The 13,307-nt window shown below is 43.6% G+C and overlaps 1 protein-coding gene across 2 annotated transcripts; it reads right to left on the bottom strand.

Moving 5' to 3' along the window:
• Positions 1 to 5,046: 5,046 nt before the first annotated feature.
• On the bottom strand, positions 5,047 to 12,184 carry MYL7 (myosin light chain 7). 2 transcript variants are annotated; one of them, XM_069960602.1, is made up of 7 exons: positions 12,101 to 12,184; positions 10,519 to 10,629; positions 10,011 to 10,086; positions 9,215 to 9,319; positions 8,144 to 8,222; positions 7,889 to 7,937; positions 5,047 to 5,194 (listed from the first exon to the last, which is right to left on the bottom strand). In XM_069960602.1, the coding sequence occupies exons 1-7, from the start codon at positions 12,101 to 12,103 to the stop codon at positions 5,090 to 5,092; spliced, it is 528 nt and encodes a 175-aa protein (XP_069816703.1). In that variant the 5' UTR covers positions 12,104 to 12,184; the 3' UTR covers positions 5,047 to 5,089. The 2 variants fall into 2 exon arrangements, with proteins under 2 accessions (XP_069816703.1, XP_069816775.1); XM_069960674.1 differs by lacking the exon at positions 12,101 to 12,184 and adding an exon at positions 11,454 to 11,530.
• Positions 12,185 to 13,307: the final 1,123 nt, after the last annotated feature.

The following is a 13,307-nucleotide window of genomic DNA, read 5'->3' as shown; positions in this document are numbered from 1 at the left end:
TCACCTGCCAAACGGACCCCAGGACAGATCTGGGATTAAAAGCAACTATCTGAAGGTACAAGTGGTTTGGAGGGCTCTAATTGTGGTTACAGAGTCGCTTTAAGTACAACTAACATTTAATACGAAAATATCAGAATTTTTAACTTTATGGTCAGAAGAGAGCAACATGTATTGCACTAGCAGCTCTGGATGGGACAGTTCTTTGGTAAGAATACCATAAAACTAACCACAGACATAGGAATGTAATTGGGTGATCCCTCTGATTTCAGCCAATGTCTCTAGGGCTAAACCCACAGAAGTTGTCTTTGGGTTTAGCCCTAGAGACAAAACAGTATAAAAAATATCCAATAAAACCATGGATTGCAAAACAGATGCAATCACGGATGTTTTTTCACGAATCGCAGAGCTAGATAGCGGAATTAAATCTACGGTGCTTAAAAATCACAGATGGTCCGGAGTGGAGTTGTGACCCACCCGGACTATCGGTACCGCAACCCATAGACAGGGGAGAGGACCTAAGGATGGAGTAGTGACTGTGTAGGTGCTAGCGACCTGTTACCATAAATAAATTTCCTTTACTGTGAGGATACTTTGTACAATAGCTGATAGCAGACTGTAGACGTGACAGAACAGAATCTGTGCTGAGAGCCTCTAGAGTTGTACAGAGGAGTTTGTACTGTAGGTTCAGAACAGTGGAGAGGAATTTGTACTGAGATTTCAGAACAGTGAAGAGGAGATTGTGCTAAGAGTCCCAACCTAATGTAGAAGTGCGCTCTGCTGGAATTTTAGAAGAAGAATACTGAAGACTTGAAAGTAGAAGTATACTTGTGCCTCTGTTTCGACCTTAGCTGTCGTTATACCACCTGTTGCCCTACAGTGTTGGGTGACCCGTGCTATCAGGGTGAAACAAGCCCTAGACCTTGTTACCTGAGTTGAGCAGAGTGGTCAGGATTTCCTGGTTACACCCGCGCTGCCAGATAGAGTACGTAGGCTTCTAGAAACTTTGCTCTATCTGGATCACCTCCTCTTGTTATCAGGATACTGTCCTGCTCTTTCAGAAATGTTCACGGCGTGGGTTGGGGTGATCTCTGACTTGTCCTCTCCTGAGTGACTTAACATTGGATAGTGAGTAGAAGTGCTGCTTTCAAGAAACTGGTGTCTGCGTCTCTGATGTGCGTCTGTCCCCTACCACACTCCAGACTAAACTACACTGGACACCGACTAAAATGGGGACCAGGGGCCAGCTGAAGTACAGCAGGGAACGTCTTATCTTGAGTCTTCTCTCCACCAAGACTTATGTAAGCCTCACTAAGGGTATGTTCACACTCATCAAATACGGCGGAATTCCGCGGCGGATCTCAGTGTCCCGCTGTGAGTGAATGAGAGGGCGCGCACTCCTCCGCAGCCACCGCTCTCCGCTCAAAGAAGTGACATGTCAGTTCTTTGAGCGGCGAGTGGAGGCTGTGGAGGAGCGTGCGCTCTCCCATAGACGGGTTATGGGACACTGAGACAGGCAGGATTCCGCAGCTGAAAGTTGACACATTGCATATGCTTTGTACTGGGATGCTAATAAAGATGTGGACTTCATTTAGCTTGGATGTGGTTGGCTTTTTTATGTTTTGGCTCATTCTGAGTACAGTCATTTTGTAGTTTGTCCTTGTTCACATCTGCATCAGAGATACCATTAGGAGCCTCTGTCCTATTTTGGAAAAAATCTTAGACCAAACAGCTGTACTTTGTCTTGTAAGATCTATGCCACCCTAATATAGTCTATGCTTTTGGGCAATGTCCATTCATGGGATCTTTCAACGCTGTCCATTTCCATTGTTCTTTTCCTATGAACAACAGAAATCTTAATAGGGATGTGAACAAGACCCAAAGTAAAAGCTTGATCTCTTACAAGTGTTTTAAAGGGGAACTATCAGCAGGTGTAGCCCCGCCTGCTCCCCCCAAGCCAGACCCTCCATTGATATTCATGAGGGGGGTGGGCCACACGGAGGGTGGGACTATGGCCCCCGGCAAGCCCGCCCCTCTAATAATTATAACTGGAGGGGGCGTGCCGGTGTAACAGGCCATATTAACCCCCGTCCAGATTATACCCGGGTATAAAATGGCCTGGGCCAGAGTATACCCCTGGGTATAAAATAGCCTAGGCCAGAGTATACCCCTGGGTATAAAATAGCCTTGGCCAGAATATACCCCGGGTGTAAAATAGCCTAGGCCAAACTATGCCCCTCCAGGCCAGAATATACCCCAGGGTATAAAATGGCCTAGGCCAGAGTATACCCCGGGGTATAAAATAGCCTAGGCCCAGAGTATACCCCGAGGTATAAAATAGCCTAGGCCAAACTATACTCGGTGTGTAAAATAGCCTAGACCAAACTATACCCCGGGGTGTAACATAGCCTAGACCAGAGTATACCCATTCAGGCCAGAATATATCCATCTAATGTCGAACCAGGCCACAGTACACCCCGGGGGATAAACCCTACACCTGGGGATGTAAAACAGCCTAGGCCACGCTATATCTCTCTGGGCCATAATGTTATTACTTCACTGGTTTTCTCACCCCTGGCCCAGGCCACAGTACACCCCAGGCGATATATTTTCATACCCAGGGGTGTAATATAGCCTAGGCCATACTATAAACCTGGGGACAGTCTAGCCCAGGCCACAATATACCACAGGGATATACTCTATATTTGGGGGTATAAAACTAGGCCAGACTATATCCCTCCAAGTTATCATAACACTGGTTTTCTCAGTTCTGACCCAGGCTACAGTATACCCCAGGGGATATATTCTATACCAGGGAGCGTAAAATAGCCTAGGCCAGACTATATCCCTCCCGGCCATAATGTTGTTACTTCACTGGTTTTCTCACTTTATCTCTAATTTGTTAAAAAGTGCACAGATCTTTTTTTTTTTTTTTTTTTATCATACTCGGACACAGCTGCTTCCTCTTGTTGAAAAATACAGTACAGAGCTTACATTGAACTGACAGTAGGTGGCGCTGTCCCATCACTGCATCATATGCACTATTTAAAGGGGTTGTCCGGCGCTAAAAAATTATTCACAGAATAACACACATTACAAAGTTGAACAACTTTGTAATGTATGTTATGTCTGTGAATGGCCCCCTTCCCCGTGTCCCACCACCCCCACCCGTGTACCCGGAAGTGTGGTGCGCTATACTCACCTGTCACGTGCCGACCACGGTCTCCGATCCTCAGCAGTGACGTCTTCTTCGGGCGGCCGGCGGATCTTCCCAAGTGCCGGCCGCCCTCTGCAGCGCCGGACAACCCCTTTAAGTAGGTGGAGGTTTTTATGGGCTGTGCAAAATTTTACGGTTATTGCGCAAAAATCATGATTAGACGCAAGTGCCTTGACAATTTATGTGTTTTTTGCAGTCCGTTTTTTTTTTCCATCCATTTTTGCAAAAAAAAAAAAAATGGATTGAAAAACTGATCAAAACGCATCTTTTTTTAGTGTACACAAAAATGCAGTCAACCACAGTATTTGTGTACGCTAAAAAAATGGATGCATTTTTATCCATTTTTTTTATTATGGAATGGAAAAACTGATCAAAATGGAGGCACACAAACGCTTCCTTTTTTCTCATCCATTTTGCAAAAAACTAATGTGAAAAAAAATGGTCTGCAATAACACAGTGTGGACCCAGTCTAAAACAGCTTGGCTGCAAAAGCTATGCTAGGGTAGGATTATGTGCATAAAAATTAAAATGTGCACTTCACAAATCTAATGAAAACTAGTTAATAGAACAACCCCCCCCCCCCTCCCCCTTGCATACACTGAAAAAAGGTGCAGGCATTGAAAACTGATGTAAAATAGCGCTAAACCCTTAATAAGTCTTGGACAGATACTTATGAAGTGCACAAAATCTCCTTATTAGCCAAAAAAAAACATATGGAAAAGTGAAACTGGTCAGATTCCACCTTTCAATTTCCAAAGAGTCTGTGAAAAATGAAAAGTGGAATCTGATTGGTTGCTAGGGGCAACTGAGCCAGTTTCACTTTACACCATGTTTGATAAATCTTCTCCTATGTGTTTAGATTTTTAAGATTTCCATCAGTAGCTTCTCACTTAATTCAGCAGATAAAGCTGAATCCCCAATAAAATGTTGAAAAATTAAGTAATTCTTGTGTCTATGACTCACTGCTGTTGATTTCATGGGGGTATAAAATGGCCTGAGGGGGTATAAATTGGCCCAAATATACCCCGGGGTATAAAACAGCCTAGGCCAAAATATATCCTGGGTATAATCTAGCCTAGGCCATTTTAACCCCGGGGATAGTCTGTGCTGGGGGTATACTCTGGCCTGTTACACCGGATTAGTGCTTGAAGGGATGGTAGCCACAGCGCCAGTGCTCCTAACAGCTTACCGTGCACAACTTTCAGCATGGAAACAGCTGAGGATGAAGGTAACAGACATACCTTCATCTTCAGTGCCCTGTGCCCACTAGGAAGCTAGATTTGTCTAACCTGCTAATAGTTCCCTTTTAGGGTAAATTCACACGGGCGGATCCGCCGGGAGTCTAACGCACGAAATCCGCAGCTAATCCGCAATACACAATCCGGATCCACACGTGAGACTCCCGGTGGATCCGCCCATGTGAATTTACCCTAAGGGTGCGTTCACACCTACAGGATCTGCAGCAGATCTGCAGCAGATTTGATGCTGTGTTCAGTTATTTAAATTAAATCTGCTGCAGAAAATCAGCTGCAGATCCTGTAGGTGTGAACACACCATTAAGGTGAATCCAGTCTAGATCTTTAGATAGGTCATAGATACATCCAAGAAGATCACATTGTGAAATCTTTAATCTTGGACCACTACATATATCCAGATTCCAGCTATTTATATGTATGTGTGTGTGTCATCGCAATGCAAAAAATAAGTGCGGATGCTGGTCGGCATCTATGATTGACAGGGGGCGCATTATTTCAGAGACAGATCTGATGCTTCACGTATTGTAATATAGCACAGAAACCAACAAGCTAAGCCAATAAATAAGAAGTCTACCATAGAAAATAGAGCATTTAATTCACATATGAAAACATTATAGGCTCAGGACTCTTCCTTCTCGTCTCCATGTGTGATGATGTAACACAGAGACTTGTAGTCAATGTTCCCAGCCACATCGATTGGGGTCACAGCAAACATTTGTTCCACCTGGAAAACAGCAAGAAATACAGAGACATTTATGTAAGCCATATATATCCTATACAGGAGAAAGCAAATAATCCAAATGTAAATTGGATTTCAGGTCCAACACATGTGCAATGTTCACACAGGTGATGAATAGGAAAAATCCAGCCCAGGGAATTCCTAATGAGGAGGGTGGGGAGGAGGGACAGAGAGGCGGTGCAAGGCTTGGGCACACACACTCTAGGCCACACCAGTTTGACACAGGGCTGCAAGTTTAAAAGTTGACTTATAACAATAACTGCATCACCTGCCGAATGGACCCCAGGACAGATCTTGGATTAAAAGCAGCTATCCGAAGGTACAAGCGGTTTGGGGGGGTCAGATTGTGGGTACAGAGTCGCTTTAATTTTTTTCTGGTTTTGCAGTGTACTTTATGCAAAAATTAAGCCTGTCATTGCAAATTACAATTAGTGGTGCAAAAAATAAGGGCCTCTGTGTGTCTCTAGGTGTAAAAAATGCAAGAGCTATAGCCTTTTAAGCACAAGAAAGAAAAAACCCAAAGTGCAAAAATGGAAATTGGCCTGGTCCCCTGGATGACCAAGGACATACCGGTATGCCCTGGAAGTCTGTCCCCAGACGACCCTGGGCGTATTGGTACGTCCTTTCCTATGAAGCGCGCTCTGGAGCGGAGCACGCTTCATAGCAGGTGTGGGTCGGCTGCAGTGAGCAGTCTGGCCCTCACCGTTAATGACAGGCTGCAGCGTGTCATTAACCCCTTAAACGCTGCGGGACTGCCCCTGTCACTTACCGATTGGGACCCACTCACACTGCGGGGGTCCCGATTGTTTTAACGGACCGCGGGAGGTCTCCTACCTTCCTCTGTACGGTCCGATGGCGCTCTGCTGATAAAGTCTGCCACAGGCAGGCTTAATCAGCAGATCGCCAATCACACTGATCATTGCTATGCCTATGGCATAACAGTGATCAGTGTGCATAATCTAACAATTGTATGTAAAAGTCCCCCAAGGGGACTTAAAATGTAAAAATATCTTTATAAATACCCCAAAGCCCCTCCCCCAATAAAAATTTAAATCACCCCCCTTTCCCATTATTTAAATAAAACGTATAAAAATAAATAAATAAACATATAATATACCGTAGCGTGTAAAATATAACAATCGTCATCCCGCACGGCGAACGCCGTACATGAAAAGAGGGAAAAAGTGCCAGGATTACCGATTTTTTGTTACATTATATATAAAAAAATTTATAAAAAAGTGATCAAAATGTCCGATCTTCACAAATATGGTATTAATAAAAACTAGAGATCATGGCGGAAAAAATTACATCTCATACAGCCCCGTAGGTGAAAAACTAAAACCGTTATAAGAGTCACAATAGGCCCATTTTATTAAAAATTGATTGCAAAAAAGAAGGTTTTCATTAAAAAATATATATATATAACATTAGAGAATCTGTGTAAACCTGCATATGGTTGTGTTCAGACTGACCTATAGAATAATAGTATTATGTTGCTTTTACCGTATAGTGCATTACATAGACACAGGAACCCCCCAAACGTTACCATATTGCATTCTTTTTTACGATTTCACCAATTTATATCTTCATAAATAATAATTTTGGGGTTCCATCATACATGTTATGGTAAAATGAAAGACACCATTACATAGTACAACTACTCCTGTAACAAATAAGCCATTACATGACCCTGTAGATAGAAAACTGAAAGTGCTAAAACTCTTAGAAGGGGAGGAGGGAAAAAAGAAAACACAAAAATGAAAATTTGCGCGGTCCACTGGGTCATTTTGTGCCTGGTCCTTAAAGGGTTAAAAATATATTTTTAAAAAAATAGACCTCATGTTAGGAACCAGACAGCAGGACAAGACAAACAGTGAGCCCTAAGCTCAGCCCCGCCCACTGTCCTCTACCTATTTGCCACAATCCACCCTAAAATGGCGGCGAGCAACTGGGCGTCAGTCCCTGCACTGGCTAGGTGGGACACAAGGACAAGACAGACAGACAAAACACAATAACGAATGGTAAACAGTCCGGGTCACAACAAACGGGCAGCAAAAGTACAAAATCACAATCCGAAGGCAAAGTCAATATACAGGCAGTATGGTCAGGGGCAGGCAGCAAACAAGAATGGTCAGAAAGGCAAAGCAGGGTCAGAATCAACAGAGCAAGAATAGAAACACAGAACCAGGCAGAGACAAGCTCAATATCCGGCAATGAGAGCACAGACTGGGTTAGTTATATAGGAGGCCAGGATTCTGGTCCAGAATGTAATTGGACCATCCCCCTGATCTCCAAGCACAGACACCTGAGAACAAGACAGATCCACTGGCAGGAAGACCTGTCAGTCACAGCAGAACCCAAACACAGATTAACCATGACATGGTCAGACAGAATTCAGCAGGTGAAGTCGGGTGTGTCTCCCAACAAAGGTGAGCATATAAACCAGTGTTCACACACTGCAAACAAAACACAGAAACAGGATAAGAAAATCAGCACCTTCTCGGCCGCACAGCATGAGCAGAGGGACGCATGACGCTCCGCAAAGATACCATCCTGACACCTCAAATACAGATTGTTACAAGTAGCCATCAGACTATTGGGTAATATGGGTATTTATGGACCACTATATGCGATATACTACAAATACTGGCACTGTATGAAGGTTAATATTGATCTCACCTCTTCTGCTGTGAATTTATCCGCTTGTGTCATCAGTAGATGCTTTAACCTGAAGATTGGAAAATAATTCTGAGTTAGAATATTTGTTCACTAAACATTAGATGAAGAAATACTTTATGTAAGAAGGTCTCTTGTCTAAAGCTGCCAATAGCTGCACAATAGCTGCCGGGAAAGGTCAGCCGACTAAAAAAGTCTCTGGCACGGTATGTGTGACCCAGAAGCCTTCATATTCCCAACACAAGCAGAGTCACATACTCATCTTTGTTGACATTTCCTGTTCCATTAGGATCCAGAAGTTTGAAGGCAGCGAGTATAGAGTCCTCCGGGTCCGTCCCTGGGAGGAAAACAGATGGAGAAAGTCATTTAAAGGAAGAAGAAAATTAAGAAAAATTGTTATAATAGCCGACCCCATCCACTTCCCCATTCTCTGAATGCTGCTGTCTTTTCGAACAGAACAAAGGTTTGCTTATTGGTTTGGTCCTAAATTTTGGATGTATAGCATTTATGGTATTCACTTTTTATATTCTGTGAGTGTCTAAAATGGGAAAACCACATTAAAGGCTGTGGACACTGTAATGACTGGAGGTGTGGATCCGCTATACCATCACTAGCGATGACATAAGGCGCACCAAGGAGCAGAGTCTAAGGGGCCGCTGGTCTTCACCAGCACCCACAGCAAGGTGGTATAGACCTACACCTTATGGTTTATGCAGTATTTTTTCTCTTTATATTTGTACACAACCTAGAGGATTCTCCCAGACACAGTGACTTTCACGAACTCTCCTTTCTTTTTCTGGCCTGTGTGAGCTGTCCTTCAAGGTTTCTCTCCCCCCCCTGTTCACTATTTAAGCTGGTGTGTATTATCAAAGGTATGTTGAAATGAAGAGATAAGTAGACCTGGTTTGATGTGACTGCTGCATCTAGTGGTAGACTAACAGGTCTATTACATGGAGCAATTTATTGGTTGAACATGCTAACATCATCCTATGTAATAGGGCTTTTGGATGATGAACGAGCAAATGCTTACTCATCTGCTAATTACATTGTTCTGACCTGCTACAAAATAAGTTTTTACTCAGCCCCACATCTCCCAGTGTAATAGAAGATATATAGCCAACAAATGATGGAACCAAAGAATCGCACAAAAGATCCAGCGATCGCTCAACACCGATGCTCCTTACATGGGTGGTGTGAGCTGGTGCTCCAACCCTCCCGAACTACAGGTGTCTGGGGGGAAGGGTTGGGACACCCGCATATACATTAGATGCGTAGGACCACCTTAATTGTAAAGATTAGGAATGTCATGAACTTTATTAATGGGCTCACCATTAAGCTTCTCTCCAAACAGCGTCAAGAAGACGGTGAAGTTGATGGGCCCTTTTCCTTCCTTCAGCATTTGTTCCAGCTCATCATCGTTCACATTCATTTTACCTACAGTCAATATAATATACGGCAATATATGGAGGATCAGTTTTGTTTATTACTTTTCCCGCATATGTGAATGTCCACACAACAAATGGTAAGAAAAGATGGAAACCATTTGCACTCAAATGTATAGAGGAGCTGGAATGGCCACCATATTGGTTCTCATCCAAGTTTCAAACACACAAATATACCTCCATATACAACTTTACAGAAGAGGAAGGTGTAAGGCCACACTATGCCAGATCATCTCCTGCCACCTTCTTGTTTTTCTGTAGATCACTGCTTGACTACAATAGGCTGACAATAAGAGTATCCCGCTTCTCGCGCCTGCGCACATCTCCACCCATGCCATGGACTCCATTCTATGCAATGGCAGATTCCACCATCCGCCCAAAGAATGAACAGGTTCATTCTTCGGGTGCACAGCAGAATCTGCCTGACCATAGAATGGAGTCTATGGGGCTGGCAAAAATTCAAGTTGGAGTGCAGGAAGGCGAGCAACGGAATTATCCGCCCGGATTACTTAGTATGCAAAGGCCTCCAATGAAGCTGAATAGGCCTGACAGGACTAAGTTCCACTTTAGCAATTGGGGGATTGGATATTATTGCGCCACCAATGTGTGAATCTACAATCTGATGTGTGAGGGTGATATCAATTAGTGTGTACTATATAGGAACAAGGCATTCCTGTACTCACCCAGCTGCATGTAGGTCTCTTTGAGGTCAGACTTGCTGATAATACCGTCACGGTTCTGGTCTATACAGCTAAAGGCCTAGCAATAGAAAAAAAAAACATAACGTGGCCTGTTGTATTCTCATATGGTGCATAATGTAATGTGGCCCTAGATTGTTGGTGTGGCCCTTTGCTTTAATCTGTCAAATCGGAATTGAGCGATCGACCGTTTGCTTGTTGGACTGCTGATCTATATTACATGGGTGACATGAGCATGTTTGAGTTCTAATTTGTCCATGTAATAGGACCTTCACTGTGATGGTGCATTCTAGTCTTGATTTTGGAAGTACCATAAACAACTGGGCCTATTTAAAGTGAAACTGTCACCTGGAAATTTACAGTTTCACAACAACCTAATGCAGTCCATCACATCATATGACATTGTCCTGATTTGTTAGCAATTTGATTTGAACCTGTAGGTGTTAAGAGAAATTCCATGAAGCTTTAGGTCTGATTTAGGAATTTTTTTCACCTCCTTAAATTCCTGGATCTGTGACTGCTCAAACATGGAGAAGACATTGGAGGAGCCTCTCTGGGCACGCTTAGCTGCGGCCTTGCCACGTGTCACTGCTTTTCTGCTGGCCTGCAAAATAATACATGGAAAGAGGAAAAATATGAAAAGAAAGGTTAAATTAAACAGAAAAGAGGTATAAAATGAAGTAAAAGATAAATGCACAATGTTGCTACAGACTTAAAGGGGTACTCTGGAAAAAAAATCAAATACACCTGAGCCAGAAACTTATATAATTTACTTCTCTTTAAACATCTCAAGTCTACCAGTACTTATCAGCTGCTGTATGTCCCGCAGGAAGTGGTGTTTTCTTTCCAGTCTGACACAATGCTCTCTGCTGCCACCTCTGTCCATGTCTGTCCAGAGCAGTAGCAAATCCCCATAGAAAACCTCTCCTGCTCTGGACAGTTCCTGTCATGGACTGCCAGGAAAATATGGATACATGTTTTCCAGGGCACCCTAGGATGGCATCCAACTTCTGCAGCCACTGGGAATCAAACGTCAAGCGTTCAGGTTCCGATAACGTTGCTAAATCGGAACATTTTGACACTTTGCTCAACACTACTCAGAACATAATTCCTTATACTCACTAATTTAAAGTTTAGAATGAGTTGCTAGAAGTGTGTTTTTGAGACATCTATCTCATATGGGACAGATCTCCTTTAAAGGGGTTATCCAGTGTTATAAAAACATGGCCACTTTCTTCAGGAGACAGCACCACTCTTGTCTCCAGTTTGGGTCAAGGGTTTTGCAACTCGGTTTAATTGAAGTGAATGGAGCTTAACTGCAAACCGCACCTTAACTGGAGGTAAGAGTAGTGTTGTCTCTGGAAGAAAGTGGCCATGTTTTTCTATCACTGTATAACCCCTTTAAGACTTCCCATGCAGTACAGTTACCCAGTGCTATAGGTCAACTTTCTAGTATTTGTTAAATTCATCTCTAGACTTTGTTCATGCTTCATGGGGGAGATTTATCAAACATGGTGTAAAGTAGAATTGGCTCAGTTGCCGCTAGCAACCAGTCCGATTCCACCTTTTATTCCTTATTAGTTCTTTAGAAAATGAAAGGTGGAATCTGATTGGTTGCTAGGGGCAACTGAGCCAATTCTACTTTACACCATGTTTGATAAATCTCATAGTATGACTGCGCACGTGCCAGATTGCATAAAATATAAGATACAGTAAAAGTACACAAATGAGGAGGAACCTTATGACACAGTCTCATGTTCTTCATTTACATTTGCATCCAGTTGTATTGATTTCCAGAAGACCCCCAAATGAATTGTGTGAACATGTACAAACACATTTCTGAACATCACAACCAAATTTAGTAACAAATGATAGGAATATTTCCTCCAAAATTTCAAGGGACAAGTTTTGTAAACCGAAGACAGCTTAGCAGAAATCACTGAACGGGGTTAGTACATAATGTGTCAATGATAATATAGTAAGAATATAGAATATATGGGTTATTGTATGTAATATATATATATATATATATATATATATATATATATATATATAATAACCCATATATCACTTACCATATCTTCTGTCTTCTTTGTCCAGTGCCCCTCTCCTCACAGACCCCACTTTTTATACTGCTCTTTATCTGAACTACAGTTAAAATAGGTCTACGCCAGAGGCAGAGAACCAAAGATGGCCCTGCCGAGCGGCAAGAGATAAGGGCTTAAGTGTCCAAATTCCAGTCCCTGCGGCTGATATCAGCCTGTCCTGCATAGAAACCCCCTGGATACCTTATACTGAGATATTATGGCCAATCTGCTTTTCCTCCCCCTCATACCAGTTCTCTTCAGAAACATTATTCTTTTATGTTTAATCTTATATTTTCATCCCACTCAGAATCTCTCAGGTTATATTATATCCATATCTCATAACTAATAAATCTGCATTCAGACCAACTGTCCCGGGCTTTAACACTTCAATGTCAAATATTAATGTATTACTAATAATGTATCCTCTGGGCATATACAGTAAGGGCCCTATTACACGGGACGATTATCGTGCAAAAAAATCGCTATATCGTTCAAATTTAAACAATAATCGCTCTGTGTAATTGCAGGCAACAATCGAAAAATCGTTTGTGTTGTCAGGGCTGCAACGTCCCTCTGTGCCAGGCAGCCACCGGTGTCCGTGTGCAGGGACCCGGTGCTGCGGCTAGTTCGGCCCCCGGGGGCGCCTTACCTCGCCCCGCTCCTGTCTCCGTCTGTCCCGGCCGGCGCGCGTCCCCGCCTCCTAGGGCGCACGCGCCGGCTGTCACAGATTTAAAGGGCCAGTCCGCCCCTAATTGGTAGTTGTACATAATCACTCCCTATAAATCCCAGCATGCCCTGTCCCTCGTGTTGGAGCCTCCATATGCTTCCCATAGCGTTTTGGCCCAGCTCCCTGTTGTTCCTGTCCGCTGCCCTTGTCCCTTGTTCCTGTCTGTTGCCCTTGTCTGTGGTTCCTGTCCATTGTCCCTGCCACCTGCGGTTACGCCTAAGACCACTGTCTGCACAGTCACCTGCCTACTACTCCTGCTACACCACGCCTGCCGTCACTAGCAAACCAAACCTTGGGGTCGCCTGCTGCAGCAAGCCCATCCCGCCTTGCGGCGGGCTCTGGTGAAAACCAGCGGCCCCTTAGGCTGCATTCACACGTTCCAGGAAGTTGTCCGTGCACACGGATCCGTGCGCACGGACAATTTTACAGCCCATGGCTTTCTAAGGGGCTATTCAGATGTTCCGTGAT

The sequence above is a fragment of the Dendropsophus ebraccatus genome, chromosome 1 (assembly GCF_027789765.1).
Source record: "Dendropsophus ebraccatus isolate aDenEbr1 chromosome 1, aDenEbr1.pat, whole genome shotgun sequence".
NCBI lineage: Eukaryota > Metazoa > Chordata > Amphibia > Anura > Hylidae > Dendropsophus > Dendropsophus ebraccatus.
The sequence above is the reverse complement of the archived record's forward strand: the minus strand, read 5'-3'. Positions and strand labels throughout refer to the sequence as shown.

Bases quoted from the DNA above. Each gene is read 5' to 3' on its own strand.
- MYL7 (XM_069960602.1), bottom strand. The intron at 8,223-9,214 runs GTGAGCCCATTA...TTTTCCTCCCAG, and splicing joins GTTTGGAGAGAAGCTTAATG to GGACGGACCCGGAGGACTCT. The intron at 7,938-8,143 runs GTATGTGACTCT...TCCAATCTTCAG, and splicing joins GGAAATGTCAACAAAGATGA to GTTAAAGCATCTACTGATGA.